A 24,285-nucleotide genomic window follows, 5' to 3' on the forward strand; every position below is an offset into this window, starting at 1 on the left:
TACATAAAATGGAGATGCTATTGATTCACACAAAGCCTTAAATCCAGGACGCAACGATTAAAATCTTGGTCATCTGCTGCAAAAAAACCAATGCAACAGATGTATTAGTAGCCAAAATGGATGTAGAGCAAGGTACAGAGAAGTAATCAGAATCTCTATTGGGCAAGTGACAAGAAAAAGCAGGAATATGTTATTTAGCCTTCTCATTACATTTTTTTTAAACAATCTTTTTTTGGAAGGTTATCTCAACATTAAAGATAAATACATAGTTACACATAAACATGCATGTAAAGTTTAGATAACCAAATATAACTGCAGTTAATATTTTTACATGCTCCGATTACTCACCACTGCTCCTTGTTTAACACAGTAACCATTTTTAATGACAGCTTGATCAGATGTAGATTTGCCAATAAAATATGTAAGCTGACTGTGGGAATGTTTCAAATTACTTTTGTCAATTCCTTCCAAAAATTCCATTCCCTCCTGTCAAATAAATTAGATTATCAAAGTCAAATGGTATCTAAACTCAGATAACTTACATATTATTGAACAGAAATTAGACATTTTTAAACTACTGATAAATTTACTGCTGGAATAACTCAATAGGTCAGGCAGCATCTCTGGAGGACCGGGATAGGTGACATTTCGGATCTGGAACTCTATCCTTGTTCCATCTGAGGGGAGGGGGGAAATCAAGAGCAGAGCTGTGTGACACAGAGGATGGGTGAGTGTGCCCCTGGACCTTACCTATTACCCCAACAGCCTCCACACCCAACATATAATTTCTGACATTTCCACCATCTGCAAAGAGATCCCAATTGTCACATCTTCCGAAATCTACTATGTTCAGTCCTGAAATTTAAAAATGTGAGATTCATAGAATTTTGTTTAAATATATTAAAATACATAGAGCAAAGGCGGGATGCACAAACTTGAGGCAGAATGGCCTTGATCTGAGGGCTCTAGGGGCTAAATTGTCTACTCTTGATCCTGTATTTCTATGATTGAACAAGCTCTCACATTATCTAGTAAGTTCAGCTCATACATGAGCTAATCAGAGGAAACTTGTGTTACTCAACCATTTCCATAAACTATTTTCAGCAATCTTTTTGACTACAAAATATCTGGAACAGCAATTTCTGAACCTCTAAGCTGAATTACAAGCATGCCTTTGTAAACAAATATCTTCTCCAAGTTATACTAAATAACGTTGATCTCAGTGCACCTTCCTGCTCTATTTTGCAGCAGTTTTTTCTCAATTATTTTTTAAATACAAAATGAGTATTAATAGAAAATCTAACAGACAACAACATTTTAAACATGTAATAATTAATAAACGTGGTGTTCCTAACTATCACGTTGGAGACAGCTTGCTTATTTTTAAAATGCCAAATATCATGACTATTTTCAGGAGAAGTAGCAATTCAAAAGCATACTAGGAGATTATGGCAGTTGAGGTGATTTATGACAAACATACTTCTAACCAAACATGGATATTTTTTGTTTAAATTAAATCCTAGACTTTACTTTTGAGTGTTTAAAAGTGGAAAATAAACTAGCAGAGCAAATGAACCAGGGCATTACCTTTAGTGCTACAGTCCACAAACTTCCCACAGTTATTGCATATTGCAAGATAAATCAGGCAAATAATTTTAAATCGAGCTAAATTGTTGCATAGGAGATAGTGGCAGTTGTATACAGTTTTAGCATTCTTGATTGATTAATTCTGAATGTGTAATAACCAGACTGTTGGATTATACTAATCAACAGGACAACAAGGATTCAAAATAAAATGGTAGAACACAATGGTCACTAAAAAGTCTGTGAATAATGTGGCCTAACTTCAGATAAAACTTTTCTCCTTCAGTTCAGCCAATGTTATATTTGCAATTCCCACATCATGAGTGTCAGAGGAATACTAATAATCCAGCTCAAGTGGTTATAAATCTTATCACGGCACAAAATTGTTATTATAACTTCAATTATGTTATAACAACAATTTGTGCTGTGATGAGATTTATAACCACTTGAGCTAGATTAAAATTGCAAAAATAAATTCATGTGCACCACAGGGTTTTGCGAATAATTAATTGACTTTAAAAATATTGATTGATCCACTCAATAGAGGTAGTTTTTAGCCATAAAATTGTCAACTTTGTTGCACGAACATATATTGTTTTGAATAGCATTGTAATTTGCTAGTTAGGTTAATACATTAATATTATTTTTCACCTGATTGGTCTGCGTTATAATTGGAACACCACCAATTATTTCTGTTTTGTATGGCCCAGTCTTCCGTGCACATGGCCCCTCCACAAGGCAATTTTGGTTTTCCGTGCTCAGCTGAACATCTGCTGGTTTTGGCACCTATGTTCAAAAAAAAGTTAGGAGAGCAATACAATTAACAATGTGCATATTTATTTTACCTAATGGTTCAAAACATGTCTCAGAAGGGACAATCCAAGGTAAGTGATATCACCAACAAGAGTGGCAGTCTTAGCTAGGTCATAGATTCTGTACAGTTCAGAAACAGGCCAAATGGCCTATGAGGGCCATGCTGACCTTTTTGCCGATCTGCGCTAATCTCATTTGCCCACATTAGGATCATATCCTTATATGATCCTACATATCATTATATGGTCCTACATATCCTTATATGATCCTGAAGTGTCCCGATCCAAAATGTCACCTATCCACGTTTTCCAGAGATACTGTCTGACCTGCTGAGAACTCCAGCACTGTGTCTTTCCTTCTATGTTTGCCTATTTAAGTATGTCTAATTGTGTTAAACATAGTAATTGAATATTGTTCAAGTTCAAGATCAAGTTCAAGTGAGTTTATTGTCATGTGTCCCTGTATAGGACAATGAAATTCTTGCTTTGCTTAAGCACACAGAAAATAGTAGGCATTTACTACAAAACAGATAAATGTGTCCACATACCATGATATAAATATATACACACATGAATAAATAAACTGATAGTGCAAATAACAGAAAGTGGTTGGTAATAATCAGAGTTTTGTCCGAGCCAGGTTTAATAGCCTGATGGCTGAGGGGAAGTAACTATTCCTGAACCTGGTTGTTGCAGTCTTCAGGCTCCTGTACCTTCTACCTGAAGGTAGCAGGGAGATGAGTGTGTGGCCAGGATGGTGTGGGTCTTTGATGATACTGCCAGCCTTTTTCAGGCAGCGACTGCGATAAATCCCCTCGATGGAAGGAAGGTCAGAGCCGATGATGGACTGGGCAGTGTTTACTACTTTTTGTAGTCCTTTCCTTTCCAGGGCACTCAAATTGCAGAACCAAGCCACGATGCAACCGGTCAGCATGCTCTCGACTGTGCACCTGTAGAAGTTAGAGAGAGTCTTCCTTGACAATCCGACTCTCCGTAATCTTCTCAGGAAGTAGAGGCGCTGATGTGCTTTTTTGATGATTGCATTAGTGTTCTCGGACCAGGAAAGATCTTCAGAGATGTGCACGCCCAGGAATTTGAAGCTCTTGACCCTTTCAACCATCGACCCGTTGATATAAATGGGGATGTGGGTCCCCCTCCTACTCCTTCCAAAGTCCACAATCAGTTCCTTGGTTTTGCTGGTGTTGAGGGCCAGGTTATTGCGCTGGCACCATATGGACAGTTGCTCGATCTCTCTTCTGTACTCTGACTCATCCCCATCAGTGATACGCCCCACAATAGTGGTGTCGTCAGCGAACTTGATGATGGAGTTCGCACTGTGGTTCGCTACGCAGTCATGGGTATAGAGTGAGTACAGCAGGGGGCTGAGCACGCAGCCTTGAGGTGCTCCCGTGCTGATTGTTATTGAGGCTGACACATTTCCACCAATACGAACAGACTGTGGTCTGTGGACGAGGAAGTCAAGGATCCAGTTGCAGTGGGATGCGCAGAGACCCAGTTCTGCGAGTTTGGTAACCAGTTTGGAGGGGATGATTGTGTTAAATGCCGAGCTGTAATCAATGAATAGCAGCCTGACATATGAGTTTTTGTTGTCCAAGTGGTCCAGTGCGGAGTGGAGGGCCAGCGAGATCGCATCCACCGTTGATCTGTTGTGGCGGTACGCGAACTGCAGTGGGTCCAGGTTTTTGTCGATGTAGGAGTTGATTTGCTCCATGATCAACCTCTCAAAGCACTTCATCACCACCGGCGTTAGTGCCACTGGTCGATAGTCATTGAGGCATGTCACCTTACTCTTCTTGGGCACTGGTATAATTGATGCCCTTTTAAAGCAGGTGGGGACCTGACCTCAGAAGTGAGAGGTTGGAAATGTCCGTAAAAACTCCCGCCAGTTGGTCCGCACAGGTTTTTAGAACACGACCGGGTATACCATCAGGACCAGGTGCTTTTCGGGGGTTCACCCCTCTGAAGGATTTCCTGACATCGGCCTCTGTGACTGAGACTGAAATGCCATCGCAGCGAATGGGGGATCGGGAAGGCACATCAGTATTCTCCCTGTCAAAGCGTGCGTAAAACGCATTGAGCTCGTCAGGGAGTGATGTTACACCGGCATTCGAGCTGCCTCCTGGTTTTGCCTTGTAGGAGGTGATTGCATTCAGACCCTGCCACAGCTGCCGAACATCTGTCTCGTCCTCCAGTTTGGAGCAGAAGTCCCTTTTGGCCTTTTTGATGGCCTTACCAAGGTCGTATCTGGTCTTCAAGTAGGCCACTGTATCATCGGAGGTGAATGCCCTGTGTCTGGACTTCAGGAGAGTGCGGATCTCAAAGTTCATCCAAGGTTTCTGATTGGGAAACACTCGGAAGAGAATTCCTTCTCTGGGAGATGATATTAAGCAAAACCATTTGTCAACAGTAGTTGACATTGAAATATTTGTGGTTACAGAGAAAATTACCATCAGCTGAGGCATGATTAAGGGAGAAAGCAATAATGCAGTCAAAAAGCTTGGAGGACAAAGTACGTAACAAACTAATAATGTTCTAACATGCACAACCCTGGCAAGATCCCAAAGATGCATATTTTCCAAGAGATCAAGCTCGAGAGCCAATTGAGCAACTACTCCAGGTGTGTTTTTTAAATCGTCATATTTGTTGAACTCAATCTCTGCTAAATAGTAATTAATATCCGAATAACGAGAAGAGAAACAAGAAACAAATAAGAACAGGATCCCATGACTGATCCTGTGTGGAGACCAGTTACTGCCCAATTCCCTCAGTGCTCATAAATCAATCAACCTTAGCATCGAATATCCTAACATCTAAACATCCATAACTTCAGAATTAGATAATTACAAAGATTTACAACTGCTGTAAAGATTCCACTCATTCCAGTTCCAAACAGCCAAATCATAATTTAAGGCCACACCTCGTCCTTCTGGATTCTGAAACCCAAGCAAAAAGTCTTCCATTTATGCTGAACATCCCAGTGAAATAAAGAAAGTGGAAGGGAAGGATCTTGGTTCAGAGAATGAAGCAACGGAATCGGTTGGATGGAGTTGAGAAAAAGCAAAGGGCTGAAATACTGATGGAAATTGTCCAAAGCACTCTGAACTATGGTGGTATTGCAGGGCAAAGTGGAAATCAGAAAGTTGCGTGTACATAATCGTAGGACAATAGCTACCTATGTATAGATTAGACAAATCAAATTAGCATTTATAAATTCATTGTATAGTTTTCAGTTTTCAGGCTTAATATTTTATGGAACAGAGCTCTCAAGATATCTTGCTGAAGATACAAAGCTGGGCGACAACTCTACTGGGGAGGAGGATGCACTTTCAGGGGGCATACAGGTTAAATGAATGCGAAGGAAATGGTAGATAGAATGCAATCTGGAAAAAGTGAGTGTTCATGCTGATAAAAAGAGAGCTTTTTCAATTCATTATTCACAACATAATTTCTTTTATCTCAAGTATGCAAGGGACTAACATTAACTGTAGCTAATCTTCTCTGTACATATCTACAGAAGTTCTTGCAGCCTGGTTTTATGTTCCTCTTCAGAGTACTCTCTGGTTCTACTTTCCTTTTACAAATGGTGAAAGACTGAAAAGTGGTTGGTGTTCAAAAGGACCTGAAAGTTCTTGCACACAAATCACTTAATATTAACATGCAGGTAACACAGTACCCTGGCATCTATTGCAAAGAACTTGCACAAGAGTAGAGTCGTCTTGCTCCATCTGGAAATACTGTGTGCAGGTGTAAATTCCCTATCAAGGATGCATATGCTTGTGATAGAGCAAAGCAAGGTTCACCAATTGATTCTGGGAATAGCAGATAGGTCACAAAAGAAAGATAAGCAGACTGGGCTACTCAGTTTGCTATAAGGAAATTATCAAAAATGTATTCTACAAACTCATCTTCCAAACTAGTTTTACCAATTTGATGCATCCAGCCTGAGATCAAAATCCTTCACAAATTACTTGATTCATTCTGAACAGTGACGTTTTTCCAGTGACACTCCCAACAAGAGCTACAGCAAATATTGGTTAGACTGCATTTGGTGTATTTTGTACAGTCTGGTTACTACTCTATAGGAAGGATGTGGTAGTAACAGAGACTGGAGAAGAGATTCACCAGGTTGCCTGCAATAAAAGTCTGCAATTATAAGAAGAGATTAGATAGGCTGGGTATATTCTCACTGAAATATTGGAGGCTGAGGGATGACCTTATAAAGGTCTATAACATGGAGGCACAGATAGAATAGATAGTAAGCATCTTTTTTTCAGGACAGGGCAGTTTAAAGCTGAAGGCACAGGTTTTAAATGAGTGCAAGTTTATCACACAGAGGGGAGTGATTGGAAGGAACAAACTGCCTGAGATGGAGGAGGATGGTACAATTACAACTTTTAAAAGGCATTTGGGCAGGTACTCATAGAAAAGGCATAGAAGGGTACAGGTCTAATGCAGGTAAATGGTATGTGCGTAGTTAGGCATTACTGTGTTGTCATCACAGATTAGATGGACCAAAAGGCCGGTTCCTGTACTATGTGATATACTATACTATCCCCATCCATACTAATTGTGCATTCTGTTCTTCGGAGCTGATACCATCCCTCATGACAGTCCGAACGAACGACACACTCTATGCAGAGAAGCCAAACTTAAATAATCAAAATGATGCACAAATTCTTTCACCTATTTTCCCTGTCTAAAGATATTCTTTCACCTATTTTCCCTGTCTAAAGATATTTTCCATCATCTGTTCTGCCATGTCTATCCTGTCTTTTCTATAGTGAAAAGATGATATTTACAGATCCTAACCATCAAACCTGCAGAAGCACTTTTGAAGAACAACTAGTTTAATCCCACTCTGCCACTTAACTTCCAGAATTAAAATGTGTTTATGCATATAGTATAGTTTATTGTCTGTGGTCAAGGAAAGAGCATTCACTTTGAGGCCGTTTCCACCACCACGCACAAGAAGCGCAACACAGACACCATTGTGCAAATGTCGAGAAGCATGCTCTGACTGAACAATTTCTAATCTTGTATGTGGACTCGATAAAGAAGAAGTTTATTATCTTGGGGGGGGGGGAACAAATCTCAGATCATCTACAAAGCATCCACTTTCACAAATCCCATATTTCCCCTCAATCAGTCCTATTGAGTCAACCAATTGCATCCTGTACACACCCCCACACGATACCCCCACTTCCCAACAGTGCATAGAACAATTTAAAGTGAACAAGTAACCAACCATCCATCAAATATTTGGTATATCGAGGGAAACCAAAGCACCCCAAGAAAACCCACGCAATCAAAGGCAAAACATGCACAAATGCAGAACCCAGGATCAGTTTCAAACCTGGGATCTGGAGCTGCAAAACAGTATTGCAACTGTGCCACAAGAAAATAAACTTGTCATAGGAAACACATTAAAATGTTATGGGCCTGTCCCACTTTGGCGATTTTTCCAGCGACTGTCTGTAGAGTAGAGTAGAGTAGAACACACACACACACACACACATCGCTTCCTTCACCAGCCCGTTATGCAGGCGGGGGACAGGGCAAGTTGTCTGAGTGAAATTCACATGGTGCAAAGCCAACGTGATAGACACACACCGCAATGTACAGGAAGGTTGGCGCTGTAATTAAGACGGTGAAAGCACAGTGTACGGGAAGGGTCATGTATATCCTTTAAAAGAGGGGGGGTGAGGGGAAGGAGTGGAGACAACTTTTAAGAAGCTAGAGATATACGGCTGTGAAGCTCGGCGGACATTAACATTACTGGTCGGTTATCCTTGATTCTGAAAACTACTGCTTACGTTTTTTTTCCTCAATGAACCAATGAAATTCACCGGTCAGCACCAGCTACAACCTACGGCAACCTTCGCCCTCCTGGCAACCCACTACCACTGCACCTACGGCACGAGAATTCTCGCTACTCTCCATGGCAGCTTCATTCTGGTCACCGCTAATTTTTCAACATGTTGAAAAATTTGTGTCGACCATAATGAGGCGCGACTAGTTCCCAGAATGCAGGAACTCCTCACGACCGCGAAGGCGACTGTCCGGCAACTACCCGCGAACATGTGGAGAACGTAGAGTCTCCTGCAGTCGCCTAAGTGGGACAGGCCCATTAACATTCCAAAGAGAGTATTTAATCTAGTTGCAAACAGCATATGTATAGTCAGTTATTATTTAGTATTGCGTTATAATAAAATGTAAATGAGCAATACTTACTGTGATCTTGGTGGCTTTGTTCAGAATATTCACCCATTCAACCAAGTCTTGCTGATCATTAGCCTGCAGAAAGTATTTTCTCATCCCTGCATTAATGACTGTTAGGACACAAGTAGAGTATAAATTACACACACATAAGTAAAGTTTTGCAACTATAAATCACTGTTTTGGTTTATATCTACAAATTTTATTATTTTTAAGACTAGTGCAGTAATATCTGACTGCAAATATTGGTTTAAATAAATGTTGGAATATACATTTTTTTAACCTCGGTAAATGTGACCATTATGATACAAATTAGAGGTGTTTATGATATAGGCAACTCTCTCTTGTTCAATTATTTAAATTCTCTCAACTCAAAATTAGAGATTAGGGTATATTCTGAACAGAATACTTTATGATACTTTGTTGTGAGTTTATCATTGCAGTTCTCAAGAAAATGCAATGTATAATATTCTGATGCAGGTCCATGCTTGGTTATCAACCAAGACATTATCTAGTATGCAGTGCAGACGGAAGAGAACACTACATTACTGCAAACATTTCTACAGATTTCTGTCGAATGCAAATATCTGATGGACTTTCTTCAGTGTACTATCTACAGGTGCGCAACACAGCTGCACAAAACACTAAAATACTTGTACTGAATCTTATCATCCATGAAAATTTCAAGATCCTGTAGGTTAACAAGAATCTCAAATAAGATGCAACCCACCTATGCACAACTGCATGGTGGTTTGACAATAACATTAAACTTAAACCACATGAGCTAGCTTAATGAAATAAAGTATTACACTATGTGGTTATATACAGTAGCAGAGGTATTTACTCTGTCAGGGTATTTTCAGTCTTACACAACAATCCTTTTAAAAAAGATAACAAATCACTGTCAAAACAATTTTCACGTCTAATCGCCAAATGATATGGTTAGATTGTTCATCTATTGTAAATAAGATTTCAGAACTGTCACTAGAGGCTGTAATGATTTTCTTGGAAAAGGTTTTGAAAAAAGTTTCGAAAAATTCCATGCTGCTGGCAGGTAGTTACCAAGCAATTTTCTCATAAAACATGAGCCAAATTTGCTAAATTGCAGTTCACTACATTTGCCATATCATTCTCAATCTGGACAATGGCAGTTTATATCAACCTGCTACTGAGATAAAGTCACAAATTTTAAACATCTGTACAAGGTTAAGTGTGTCTAATTAGGACATGGTTAGGACATGGGTCATTAATTAAATGAATCCACATAACTTCAAAAATACATTTGCTTGATCTGTAGGATATGATGCATCTTTGACTTGCTTTTCAATGCTTCTGTCAATCTCACAAAAAAACCTGTAAATCTGCACAAACATACAGTAAGATCGCTCCCATCTTATCCTCCTACACCCCATCCCATCAAACATTCAAGTCCCAATTGCTTCCAGTTTTATGTCAGATTCAAGTTTAACTTCCAAACCCCATCTATTCATCATACAACACACAAACATACAAACGGGTACACCATGGGAATAATTACATATTGGCCCACACAATGCGTCTCACAGCCCACAGTTCCAGGGACTACTGGATTCATAGCATTACGCTGGTTAGTGTGAGCATACATGCCAATATATTGTATTACTGGTGAAAATTGCACTAAAAGGTCCAATACCTTCTGACCTTCAACCTCACCATTTGTCTCAGCACTGCAACTGGGGGCAAGTGCAACCATATTTGCTGACACGTCAAATGCATTTTGCCCCTTACCTTTTGCCATGACTGGCATATTGATTGGCAATGATTTTGATGTCATTGTCTACTTGAATGAAGAAGTTAAAGAGAGACAAAAAAGGTCTGTGTTTTGCCTTATATTTTATCATCTATTTATTAGGTTTAATATTTTTCATGAATGACTTTCAATGTTAGTTAAGTCTACTTAAACTCCTTTTCAGTCTTTGTAAACTCAAGAATTTAGAAAGAATCAAAAATTACTTGACAGTTGAAGCTCTGAATTGGTTTGATAATTGATGCAAAACTGTATGTTGTAAACCTAAAATAAAACAGATGTCAGAAAAATTCAGCAGGTCGAGCAACATCTATGGCGAGAGAAATAGTCAATTTTTCAGGTCAATCACCTCGACTCAGATGTTTTGTTCTCCACAAATGCTGCCGGTCCTGCTCAATGTTTTCTGTTTGGTGTTTTAGATTACCAACATTTGTAATTTATTGCTTCAATTACAGATGAACCCCCCCAGTACTGAAGTTTGACATTACAGAATTCACAAACCACAACCTGGAAGTTTGAAATTAAATTCAGCCGTATAAATTAATATGTAAAATGTAAATAGTAAATAAACACAAAAGTTAATTTTTTTAAACTCTCATATTTTGACGCTGGTACAGGTGATGCAGTGTCATGTAACAGAAAATTGTGATACAGTCCTTTCATTAGGAACACAACCCTAATGAAGGTTAAGGGGGTGGGAGGGTGGTCGTCTGTACATTCAATTCATTGCTGCTTCTCTGCCAGGAAAGAGCTGGTGATCTATATCAAGAGTGTGCAATCTGATTCCACTTGAGAGGAATGCAAACACAATATTGGATGACTCTCCAGTAAAGCATTTCAAGAACCTTTTACTGTCAGTAGAGTCACAAAGTGCAATACTTTTTAGTTAAAAGTAAAGTTGTGTGTGCTGTAGGGAAGTGAAGTAGGATAGTTTCTTTCCATAAGTTCAGTATTCAAGCATAACTAATAATTATTCTTCAATTAATGTTTTTCTTAATTAAGTGCTCTTCATTTTCACAAATCTATTTGTAGGACTTGCTGTGTGCAAGTTAGCTATAAATTTCCAAGATTACAATAAGGTCACATTATCATGAAAAACACTATAAAAATGCAAGTCTCTCTTAATTTAGACTGCACTTCATTAGTAATCCAGATGGGCACTTTAGGATGCTGGGGATATGACAAACTATTGCATAAATTAACATTTATTTTCCTCTAAATTTTTAATAGACTACTAATTAAATAGTCAAAATTAAAATAGAATTATCAATATCACTGATGGTGTCAACTGATAATGAAGACATATTTAACATTGGATAACACTTACCAAAACAGTACTCTGCTTTTGGTCGTTGCTTTGTTGCATCACTGACCTAACAAATGATAGGCACCAAATCAATGGACAAGAAAAAAAAAATGCTATATTTTTCCAGATTTCAGCAGATAAAAGAATATGTTTAAAACATTAATTTTAAATTATTGTAGATAATGGAAATGCGTGAAACAGTGGATTTGAAAGAACCCTTAGAATAAGTTGCTAGAATATGATTCCATAATTAAAATTAAGGTGATCAAAACTACTTTTCACAACAATAGTATACACTTTTTCATATATTCTGAATTCCACATTTGGCTGTTTAATGTATTCAGCATTGTCTTGCAAAGAAACAGAGCATCAATAAGAATTTGTAATTGCAGGGAATTGTTTCAGACAACGTAAAATTATTGTGCACATGTGGCTTTCCGTCTCCAGAATTAATTGGCCCAACTGTAGTTTCTTGGTTTCAATACAGAAAATTGCAGATCTTGGTATACTTGGCAAGGTATGTAATCCAGTATAGCTTGTGCTGACACACAAAGATAAGGGCAAAACCACAATTTCAGAAGCACCACCTTTCCAAGAGACAAAGTAAAACTTCAGCTTGCCCTTAAATGGTCAGAAAAGATCAAAAAGCATCTTCTGAAAGCTCATGTGAGTGACATCTAATGCCCTGATAATTTGTTTTGACTCAACCAGTATTACATTGTTACTATTAATTAATGCAGTTTGGAGAATGGCTGATGCATTATACCCTATAGGGTGCCAATTGAGAAGTTTTAAAAGCATTTTATGACAAACTGTCAGATTTAGTTTTGTTTAGAGATACAGCATGGAAACAGGCCTTTTGGCCCACGAGTCCATGCCAACGCACTGATTATTCATTCACATTAGCTCTATATTATCCCATTTTCTCATCGACAGGGTACATTTTACACAGTCCAATTAATCTGCAAACCCGCACATCTTTGAGAAGTGGGAGGAAACCAGAGCACCCAGAGAAAACCCATACAGCCACAGGGATCACGTGCAAAGTCCGCACGGACAGCTCCTCAGGTCAGGATGGAACCTGGAGACGCGAGGCAGCAGCTCTACTAGCAGCGCCACTGTGCCACCCAATACAAGAGATTTTATAAAGTGAATTCAATCCTTTACTAAACATGAACAGATTTGGTTCACCTAAAAAATACACAATTAAGGTGCTAAACTGAGCGAATTGTTTAAAATCAGAAAATATGCAAGGACAAATTAACATAAAGCCAAATAGAAAGATACCAAAAACCTTGTTGTCGAGTGAGCTAAACTGGAATTCACCAGAGGACAGATTACAAAATGGTACAAATACTAGATAAGGCAGATAAGAATTAGAAAAATGAGCTATACTAAAGCACCACAAACCTCCATTCCCTCACCTACTCTCTCCAAAAATGTTATTTTAGTGGCTTAATAAATTAATTAAATCAATAAAGTTTCATGTTACTTCAAACAATTACTTCAGTTGACTGAGTAACATTACCAATAGTTTTTCTTAGCTTTGATCTAATTATATTATTTTCCAAAATAGTCTATATTACCTTCAATAAAGATAGTTCATATGGTAATGCTTATTTTGGTTAAAAAGCTCATAATTTAGCAAAACATTAAATTTCAGAACACAGTCCTGATTATATCTAAACTTAGATTCCCAATTTACAAATTTGTGCATATTCATACAAGTTATCTTGTAATGTAATGTAATACATGGGTGATATTAAAGACATCAATACTGTCAAATATTGAAAAAGATTTCATTTTTTTCTGTACGGCAAAAAATGCTAACATTTTGATATTTCTATATATTAGAATAAATTCCATCAAAACGAAGAATTACCTTGGAAATGTAGGTAAGTTTAAGAGCTCCAACATGTGAGGCTCCTGAAGGCAGATTCTACAATTAAGCAGAAATTTGAAAATAGAAATTAAACTCCAGCAAGTTCTGCAGTAGATTTTATCATTCATTAAATGCAACTCAGCTGCATCTAAAAGGTTTAATTTGCTATTGAAATATAATCTAAAATAAATACAATCACAGCGATTCACTATTTACCGCTAAGCAAATTAGTATGAATTAAAATAACAGATCAACATGAAGCAAATAATGAATGGCACTGGATAATAAGTACTTGAGGGAAGAAATCAATTGTTTTTACAATCCCAGTTGCAGTTATATTCAAATGTATACATTCAGATGCTCTAAATTATGACATACAATTTTGAAATACGGTTCACACATCAAAATGGGAAAGGTGTACATAACTGCAGATGATAGCTACACAGGGGAACCATGGAATCCGAGATAGATTACATCAATAGCTTTCTTAAAAATTTGGCACAAGTTGCTTTTTCAGAAAACCTGGGATCATTGTTCATATTGTAACAATGTTGAGTGGTAATTTGTTTAATTTAATCAATATCATAAAGGTTTAGACACAATGAATAAAGGGGAAGCATTTTCATTGCTGCAAAGGGCTAGGATGTCAATTTAAGTAAGCATGAACACAAAGTTCCCCCCCAAAAAGAATGGTGGAAACAGACTTGCACATTCCTATTCAAAGCAAATAAGAAAATATTGAGGGAAAAAGAATCAAGGTTCAGGGAATATGTTATGATCTAAGTATGACCTGATTGTCTCAACAGGCATCAGGGTTAGTAGATTGACTGTGCAATTTATCTATGACTCTTGAAGCCCTTCAGAATGAGCAATGAACTTTTTATAATATCTTCATACCGACTACAATATATGGCATTTGCATCATATCCATTTCATGCAGAAGTACTGTCTACATAGAATTGAATATTAAAATCTATAGTAATAGCACGAGTTTAACAGAAAAAAGTTGCTGACCTGTGGATTGTCCATATACCACAGCAAACTATCTGCCCGAGTGTCCAGTATAAAGTATCGACGTAGAAATTTTCCGCTGTTTTCATTTTCTTCAATGTCTAAAAATCCACAAATACGATTCTGTCGATCCACATAAGGCATTTCTGACTCTCCACATCACACTGTAAAGGAAATAAATTCCTACCATTGACGAATGACATTCCAAAAAAAAATGTAAACAGAAAACATATTGTAATCAAACATATCAAGTGCTAACAGGAAATGAAAAAAAACACACAAAATGGAGGAGTGAACATGAACAAGTGACATTTTGGATTGGGATCCTTCTTCAGACTAATTGTAGTGGGGGTGTGGGAGAGGGGGAGAAAGTTAGAAGAGGTGGATACAGTACAGAGTATGGCAAATGATAGATGGATACAGGTGAAGTGGTTTTAATTGGCCGATAGGTGGACAAAGGCCACAAATGAAAAGACAGAATGCAGCAAGGTGAGGAGACAAGAGGAGTGAAATGTGATGTCAGAAGGGATATTGGTTGAAGGAGAGAGTGGGGGCCACGATTGTGGGAGAAATAGGTGTGCATATGGGCGGGGCACAGGGAGCAGTGGGTGGGGGGGGGGGGGGGGGGGGGGGGGGGGGGGGGGGGGGGGGGGGGGGGGGGGAAAGAAAATAGTGGGGTGAATTTTAACCTTAAATTCGAAAATTCAAAGTTCATTCTGCTGGGTTCTACCCAAATAGAATATCCAGTTTGCTTGTGGCCCCACTCTGGCGGACCAAGACAGAAAGGTTAGTAGGGCCATTCTTAGTCACGTGTGCGACCAAAAATATGGAAAATTGTGGAATAGATCCTTCTAATTCTGAAAGCTTTACAGGTATCTTGTATTGTACTGTATATATGACTTAAATATGTCTAAGTTTATCAAGTGAAATTTTTATATGTCATGCTGACAATGTTTAGGGTCAGAGGTCAAATATGACTGGGCACGTGTGTGACCTCACGGAAGCATTTTTTACATAACTCAGTTTTATCTTACAAATTATGAATTTTTAAAAGCTAGAATGTTCATATCTTTAGCAGACATGTATTATAGTTCTGTAGGTAGGAATATAGCAACGAATAAGATTAATCTCACAAGAATCTTAATGTATTATTTTATGTGATGACATTTGGTCACATGCGTGACATTTTTAGATGGTCACGTGTGTGACATGACATGCATGGAGGGAATATGTGCAGATATGGCAGCATGTGGGTAGTGGATACCACAACAAAACATAACTATCTTTGGTTATTGATGTTCATGATTTTAACTGATATTGTAAAGAGTGAGTCTCTGAACCTGGAAATAAAGGTTGTAATCATAGAACAAATTCCATATAATTAACTCTAATATTTAAAATCAACTGCATGTGTAAAATGCTCATCTTCAAATCATTTTCAAGCTCAAAACAGCTCAGAAATGTATAGCAGTAGTGAAGAGTTTGTACAGATCCCATTCCGAATCCGACCTTTCTGTCCTGGGCCTCCTCCATTGCCAGAGTGAGCACCACCGGAAACTGGAGGAGCAGCACCTCATATTCCGCTTGGGCAGTCTGCATCCTGGTGGCCTGAACATTGACTTCTCCAATTTCCGGTAGCCCTTGCTGTCTCCACCCCTTCTCAGCCCGAAACGTTGCCTATTTCCTTCGCTCCATAGATGCTGCCGCACCCGCTGAGTTTCTCCAGCAATTTTGTCCACCTTCGATTTTCCAGCATCTGTAGTTCCTTCTTGAACAGGTGCATCCAGTTGTCCAGCAGGCATATGACCAGCTCATACAGTGTACTTTGTGTGGTATTTTGGTAATGTGTGTGAACCATGTGTGGGCCAAGTGCTAGACACTGGCATAACATACAATTACTCCATTGTTTCTCAGATCATATTCCTGCAATAACTAAGCGGACTATACCATTATATTTATGGGTAATCTGGTCAGGACGTGGAGCAATGATAGGTATAAACAGAGTGCATTCATGGATTGCTTTGCCACACACGTGACCATAAATGCCACATGTGTGATCACGGTCACATGTGTGACCAATTAATTAGTTCTTTATTAATTAAAAATGACAGTTTAGTGAATTCATATTTGGGAAAAGCAAGGCACAATAAAGCACAATAAAGCTAGCTTTTGACATGAAAAATTAATATTATCAAAGCTAGACAAAAATGCTGGAGAAACTCAGCGGGTGAGGCAGCATCTATGGAGAGAAGGAATAGGTGACGTTTCGGGTCGAGACCCTTCTTCAGACTCAAGTCTCAACCTGAAACGTCACCTATTCCTTCGCTCCATAGATGCTGCCTCACCCGTTGAGTTTCTCCAGCATTTTTGTCTACCCTCGAATTTTCCAGCATCTGCAGTTCTTTCTTAAAAATTATCAAAGCTGCGGTTTTCAGATGGCACAAACTTCATGTTTTTCAGTCACGTGTGTGACATTGAGTTAATTGGCCCTTTGTTAATTATTTCATTAACAAATGAAGGCTATTCTTTGTAAGTGAAATATTCCCTATTTCGCTGGACAGATAATTCAACACAGGTTGCGTGTATTAATTATAATACACCCCTATATATTATAAATGTACTTCCAGCCATCAACATTTTTTCTTGGATTGTGCTTTGGGTGTACACAAGTATTTCGGACACTTGTTTATTCATCAATTCCAAATAAATAGCTGAGAAGAGAATACTATCCACAAAGCTGCTCCATTTTCTGTATTTTCCATGGTTTTAAGAGCTTTTAAACCCTTTTTATCGTCTTTATCAGCAGTCAAGTAAAAATCACAAAAATATTAACAATGATCTTTTAAAGCAATGACACACGAGCAGCATAGTGAAGCAACTGGTAGAGATGCTGCCGCACAGCACCAAAGGCCTGCGTTTGATTCTGACCTAGGATCCTGTTGTGTGGAGTTTGCATGCTCTCTGTGACATGTGTGAGTGTCCTCCAAGTGCTTCGATTTCTACCCATATCTCAAAGATGTACAGGTTTCCAAGTTAATTGGCCCTTGTAAACTGCCCCTATTATATAGGGAGTGAATGTGAAAGTCGGATAACAGAACTAATATAAAAATGGGATCACTGGTCGGCGTGTACCCAGTGGGCAGAATGGCAGAATGTGCTGTATCTCTAAAATACACTACAGGTGCACAACCTTTTATCCGAAATTCCGGAAACCGAAAAGCTCCGAAAATCGGACGTTTTCGGTTCTGGAAAAAAGGGAGGGTATATTGCCCGCGAGAGTAGGAATCCCTAGACCTAGTACAGTGAGCGTCCACCGAGGGTCGCCTGGAGAGGTTCCGCGGTCACCTCTCCGGGTGACCCTCGGTGGACACTCACTGAACTAGGTCAAGGGATTCACAAAAATGCTGGAGAAACTCCGCGGGTGCAGCAGCATCTATGGAGCGAAGGAAATAGGTAACGCTTCGGGCCGAAACCCTTCCTCAGACTGCCCTATCAGTCCCCCCCTATCAGTCTGAGGAAGGGTTTCGGCAAAGGGAGGGGAGAGAAGGGAAAAGAGAGAGGAAGGATCTGCCGGACATGCTGTGGGTGTGTGTGTGTGTGTGTTTGTTTGGCGGAGTCTGAGGGGAGAAGGAGAGAAGGGAGAGAAGAAGGGAAGGGAGGGAAGGGAGGGAGAGGTCCAGCGGCGGGAACAGATGCCTGTGTCCGGACGTGAGCTGAGTCCGAGGTTTGTAAACGTTGCTGTAACCCCCGGCCCGGCCCTCCGTGTATTGTTCACCGTGTCTTCCTGGAGAGAGGGGGGAGGGCGGGAGCCGGGGCTGTGTGCGTGAAGCACGGCGACTAGAGGGACGGGAGTGCTGCCCCGGGAGCGTGACGGCACCTCACCCTTCTCCATTCCCCCTCACACCCCCCTCCCCATCTACCCCTTTCTTCCCCCTCTACCTCTCTACTCTCTCTCGGCCCGCAGCGATCTGCTAGACATGCTGTGTGTGTGTTTGTTTGGCGGAGTCTGAGGGGAAAAACGCCGGCACTAAGAGCGAGCGAACGCGCGGACAGAACGGACAAAAGCAACGATCATAGGTCGGAATAGGTGACCAAAGATCTTTGTAGGTGACATTTCGGGTCGAGACCCCTCTTCTGACTGACTCAGGGGAAAGAGGAGCAAGAGCTATGGACGGTACTAAGGACAAGTGAATGGAAGATATGCCGATATCTCCCGTTTCCCTTTCCCTTGACTATCAGTCTGAAGAAGGGTCTCGACCCGAAATGTCTACCAACGCCGCTCTATGAACGTTGCTTTCGTCCGTCTGTCCATGCTTTCGCTCGCTCTTGGTACCGGCGCTTCTCCCCTCATGGCAGCTATTGAAAAAGTCGACCCGAAATATCACCCATTTCCTCCTATTGTCACGTATTCCTCATCAGAGATGCAGCCTGATCCGCTGATTTACTCCAGCCTTTTGTGTCTGTCTTCAGTTTAATCAGCATCTGCAGTATGTGCCGTTTAAAAAGTACAAGGCATGTGCCGTTTAAAAAGGAAGTGATAAAAAACATTTAAAACATTTAACAACACCTAAACTGTTCCCCCGCAACGCTGCGAGAGGCATAACTGAAGTCGGGTCGGGGTTACTGAAATGACGCAGGTTATGCTCCGGTGCGGACTACGCGTCAGTTCATTGTATTTTGCAGGAGTGGACCATCTTGCGCGCTATAAGATCTTTGCTCCAATTGATTTGATTACTCTAGCGCGGGGCCCCCTTAGGCGCGGGGCTCAATTGGGAGAAATAGGTCCTATCGGCTAAAGGCCGGCCCTGACCGGGCAACTGCCGGGATCGAGGCGCAAACTCGCGACCACGAGCCGAGCACTCTACCACTGAGCCACATGTTAAAATCTACGCTAAAAATCTTCCGTTCGGAAAACCGAAAAATCCCGAAATCCGAGAAGTGTCTGGTCCCAAGGCTTTTGGATAAAAGGTTGTGCACCTGTAGTATCAGATTCATTCTTAAATCGTAAACGTTTAAAAAGCTCTTTTAAAATATCAGAATTTTGTAACATCTTCCATGGTCTCCAAGAGTTAACTGGAAACCTTATTCAACTTTATGGGAATTCTCTGGCTAATTCTATGACACATCCAAAGTAATTTCCAGTAATGTTCGACAAGCTTTAAAAAAAATATGGCAGTGTTCCATACACATCATGATGAAATAATACGTTACTCTGGTATCCTCTACGCTTAGATACTAGGCCCCCTTGTACATCAATGCAAATGAGCTTTAAAAATGCAACTGCATGGCTGCAAAAATATTAATGGGACTAGAACAAAAGTTACAAACGATTACAAGGTGCATGCGTCACAGAAGCACCATTCAGTACAGTAGTCACAGCATCAGTCTGAAGAAGGGTCTCGACCTGAAACGTCACCTATTCCTTCGCTCCATGGATGCTGCCTCACCCGCTGAGTTTCTCCAGCATTTTGTCTACATTCAGCACAGTAGAATTGGTTTGTGCCTGTACTACATGCAAGTTTTCTCCATTCCATCTACCCCATTTTAGTCCTTCGGCACGCATTTCAATTTGCATTTATATACGCTACAAACAAATATTAATTTATTAAATATTAATGATTATTAAACAAAATCTAACACTAAGATGATATGGCAGCCCGCCAAAAGCTTGGCCAGGTAGTTGGTTTTGAGGCACAGTTCAATAAAAGAGGAAACAAAGTACTATACATAATTCAATAAGAGAAAAAAAAGAACCATAGGAAGAACTCAGCAGGCCAAGCAGCATCTGTGAAGAGAAAAGGCCAAGACGACATTTCAGATTGGGAACCTTCTTCAGATAGATCAGCAGCCTAAGTGCAAATACTCATCACTTCCAGATGAGCACAGCACCTTTTAGACATGCTTTGAAAGTGAGAACATTGATATACCGACACCCACAGCCTCTGACAGCCCTGTAATCTCAATCCAATCTCAAATCCACAAAAAGCGCCTGCCCATCCCAACAGGTCAGCAGCAGAAAATGTGTAGGAAGGAACTGCAGATGCTGGTTTAAACTGATAAGACACAAAATGCTGGAATAACTCAGCATGACAGGCAGCATCTCTGGAGAGAAGAATGGATGACGTTACGGGTCGAGACCCTTCTTCAGACTATGCTATCTCACCGGCACTGAACAGACAATAGACAACAGGTGCAGAAGTAGGCCATTTGGTCCTTCGAGCCAGCACTGCCATTCAATATGATCATGGCTGATCATCCACAATCAGTAACCCGTTCCTGCCTTCTCGCCATATCTCCTGACTCCACTATCTTTAAGAGCTCTATCGAACTCTCTCTTGAAAACATCCAGATAATTGGCCTCCATTGCCTTTTGAGGCAGAGAATTCCAGATTCTCATCCTTCTAAATTACAGAGTATACAAGCCCAGCCGCTCCATTCTATCAACATATGACAGTCCTGTCATCCCAGGAATTAACCTCGTGAACCTACACTGCACTCCCTCAATAGCAAGAATCTCAAATTTGGAGACCAAAACTGCACACAATACTCCAGGTGTGGTCTCACTAGGGTCCTGTACAATTGCAGAAGGACCTCTTTGCTCCTATACTCAACTCCACATTAAACTGCATCTGCCCACTCACCCAACCTGTCCAAGTCACCCTGCATCCTCCTCAGTTCACTGCCACCCAGCTTTGTGTCATCTGCGAATTTGCTAATGTTACTTTTAATCCTGTCATCTAAATCATTAATGTATATTGTAAATAGCTGTAGTACTCGCACCAAGCCTTGTGGTACCACACTAGTCACTGCCTGCACTCTGGAAGTTATCCCTACTCTGTTTCCTGTCTGCCAACCAATTTTCTATCTATGTCAGAACCCTACCCCCAATACCATGTGCTCCAATTTTGCCCACTAATCTCCTATCTTGGACCTTATCAAATGCTTTCTGAAAGTCCAGGTACATTACATCCACTGGCTCTCCCTTGTCCATTTTCCTAGTTACATCTTCAAAAAATTTCCAGAAGATTAGTCAAGCATGATTTCCTCTTCGTGAATCCATGCTGACTGGGACCGATCCTGTTACTGCTATCCAAATGTGCGGCTATTTCATCTTTTATAATTTACTCCAGCATCTTCCCCACCACCGATGTCGGGCTAACTGGTCTATAATTCCCCGTTTTCTCTCTCCCACATTTCTGAAAAAGTGGAATAGCATTAGCTACCCTCCAATCCACAGGAACTGATCCTGTATCTATAGAACATTGGAAAATGATCACCAATGTGTCCACGATTTATATAGCCACTTTCTTAAGTACCCAGGGATGCAGCCCATCAGGCCCTGGGGATTTATCAGCCTTCAGTCTACCCAACAACATTTCCTGCCTAATGTGAATTTCCTTCAGTTCCTCCGTCACCCTGGATCCTCTGGCCACCAGTACATCAGGGAGATTGTTTGTGTCTTCCTCAGTGAAGACGGATCTAAAGCACCTGTTCAACTCGTCTGCCATTTCCTTGTTCCTCATAATAAATTCACCTGTTTCAGTCTTCAAGGGTCCAACTTTGGTCTTAACTAATTTTTTCCTCTTCACATACCTAAAGAAGCTTTTACTATCCTCCTTTATATTCTTGGCTAGCTTACCTTCGTACGTCATCTTTTCTCCCTGTATTGCCTTTTTAGTTATCTTCTTTGCACTTTAAAAGTTTCCCAATCCTCTGGCTTCCCACTCATCTTTGCTATGTTATACTTCTCTTTTATGTTTTATACTGTCCCTGACTTCCCTTGTCAGCCACAGTCGCCTCTTGGAATCTTTCTTCCTCTTTGGAATGAACTGATCCTGCACCTTCCGTATTATTCCCAGAAATATCTGCCATTGTTGGCAGGTATCTGCCACTTCCACTCCACAACCTAGGATGAGGGGTAACCTCATTGAAACTTACTGAATAGTGAATCGCCTGGATATAGTGAATATGGAGAGGATGTTTCCACTAATGGGAGAGTCCAGGACGAGAGGCCATAGCCTCAGAATAAAAAGACGTACCTTTAGAAAGGAGATGGAGGATTTTCTTTAATCAGAGGGTGGTGGATCTGTGGAATTCATTGTCACAGACAGTTGTGGAGGTCATTTGATATTTTTTATGGTGGCGATTGACAGATTCTTGATTAGTAAGGCAGGCGATTGGGGTTGATAGGGAAAGATAGATCAGCCATGATTGATTGGCGGAGAACACTTGATGGGCCGAATGGCTTAAATTTGCTCCTAGAACATATGCCCTGCACCACCTGAATAACAGGACCACGTGTGTCAGGCTCCGGTTCGACTTTCAACATTTGGCATTCAACACTATCATCATCTCCAAAATCATCATCAAGGCCTCTGGGCTGCACACCACCAGAAGCATCAGACCTGGGCCTCTGTACCTCCCTTTGCAACTGGATCCTTTACTTCATCGGTAGACCTCAAATCACTCAGATAGATAACATCATCGCCTTTTTACTGACCACCAACACAGGACAACATCAAAGCTACATGCTTAGTTGCCTGCTCTACTCTTTTTACACCCATAACTGTGTGGTTAAGTATGGCTCCAATACCATCTAAAAATTTGTCATTGAATCATGAGTTATCACACAAGCGAGATAATGCACCTGGTTCAGTGGTACCACAACAGCCTCTCACTTAATGTCAACAAGAACAAGGATCGACCCGCCAGGTGTGGCATTTCCAAGGGCAAGGGCAACAGCTACTTTCCTACAACCATCATGTTCTTGAACCAATCCGCACAACCTTAATCCTATCACAAGAATAGTCAAGTCAAGTCACATTTATTTATATAGCACATTTAAAAAACACTCTTGTTGACCAAAGTGCTTTACATTTGTTATAAGAATAGTATACACAAGCAAGCTACATACATATATACAAATAGCCCTCGCTCAAAGGACGTCAGGAAAGGCTTGGGAGAACAGATACTTTTTTAGTCTAGACTAGAATAGAACACCATGAGCCATCATGTGCACTACCATGAACATTTTCCACATTGTATTTTGCACTAATGTCTATTTTTTGCAGTCCTTTGTTTTTATTGTCACGCATATTCCACATGTGCTATTTGTTTGAGTGTTTGCCTACATGTCTGTCATGCTGCTGCAAGGAGTATTTTCATTCACTTGTATCTCATTGTAGGTAGACACAAAATGCTGGAGTAAATCAGTAGGACAGGCAGCATCTCTGGAGAGAAGGATATATCTCATTGTACTTGTGCCGATGACAATAAATTCAACTTGGCTCGTGAGTTGATTTCTAGTAAAGTAATTGAGTGCTCTACAACACTCCCCAGGGATGTACCATTCACTGTGAAGGTTCTGCCATGGATTAACTTCCCAAAATACAACACCTCATCTGAATTAAACTCCATTAACCATTCCTCAGACTGTTTCACCCTGGTCATTCCTTTTTTCCCTGCTCCCGCCCAGCAGAAGGTACGGAAGCTTGAAAGTTCACACTACCAGACACAGGAACACCTTCTTCCACTCTTATCAGGCTTCTGAACAATCCTTCTGTAAGCTAAGGTACTGTATGATACGCCTCTATCTCAATGAGGACATTGGACTTTTTTTATGGAACTGATGTCATATAATGCTGAGAACTATATCCTGCAATCTGTA

General features: G+C 40.3%; 1 protein-coding gene across 5 annotated transcripts in view; it reads right to left on the bottom strand.

Moving 5' to 3' along the window:
* plekha1 (pleckstrin homology domain containing A1) overlaps positions 1-24,285 on the bottom strand; it is a 73,147-nt gene that overhangs the window by 24,739 nt on the left and 24,123 nt on the right. For all 5 annotated transcript variants that reach the window (XM_033033783.1, XM_033033782.1, XM_033033781.1 and 2 more), the window contains exons 2-7: positions 14,622-14,782; positions 13,608-13,664; positions 11,747-11,792; positions 8,649-8,746; positions 2,236-2,370; positions 349-486 (exon numbers count right to left, since the gene is read on the bottom strand). In XM_033033783.1, coding sequence (XP_032889674.1) covers positions 349-486; positions 2,236-2,370; positions 8,649-8,746; positions 11,747-11,792; positions 13,608-13,664; positions 14,622-14,762 — 615 coding nt within the window. In that variant the 5' untranslated portion in view covers positions 14,763-14,782. The remainder of the gene's footprint in view (positions 1-348; positions 487-2,235; positions 2,371-8,648; positions 8,747-11,746; positions 11,793-13,607; positions 13,665-14,621; positions 14,783-24,285) is intronic.

Source organism: Amblyraja radiata, chromosome 15 (assembly GCF_010909765.2).
Source record: "Amblyraja radiata isolate CabotCenter1 chromosome 15, sAmbRad1.1.pri, whole genome shotgun sequence".
Classification (NCBI taxonomy): Eukaryota; Metazoa; Chordata; class Chondrichthyes; order Rajiformes; family Rajidae; genus Amblyraja; species Amblyraja radiata.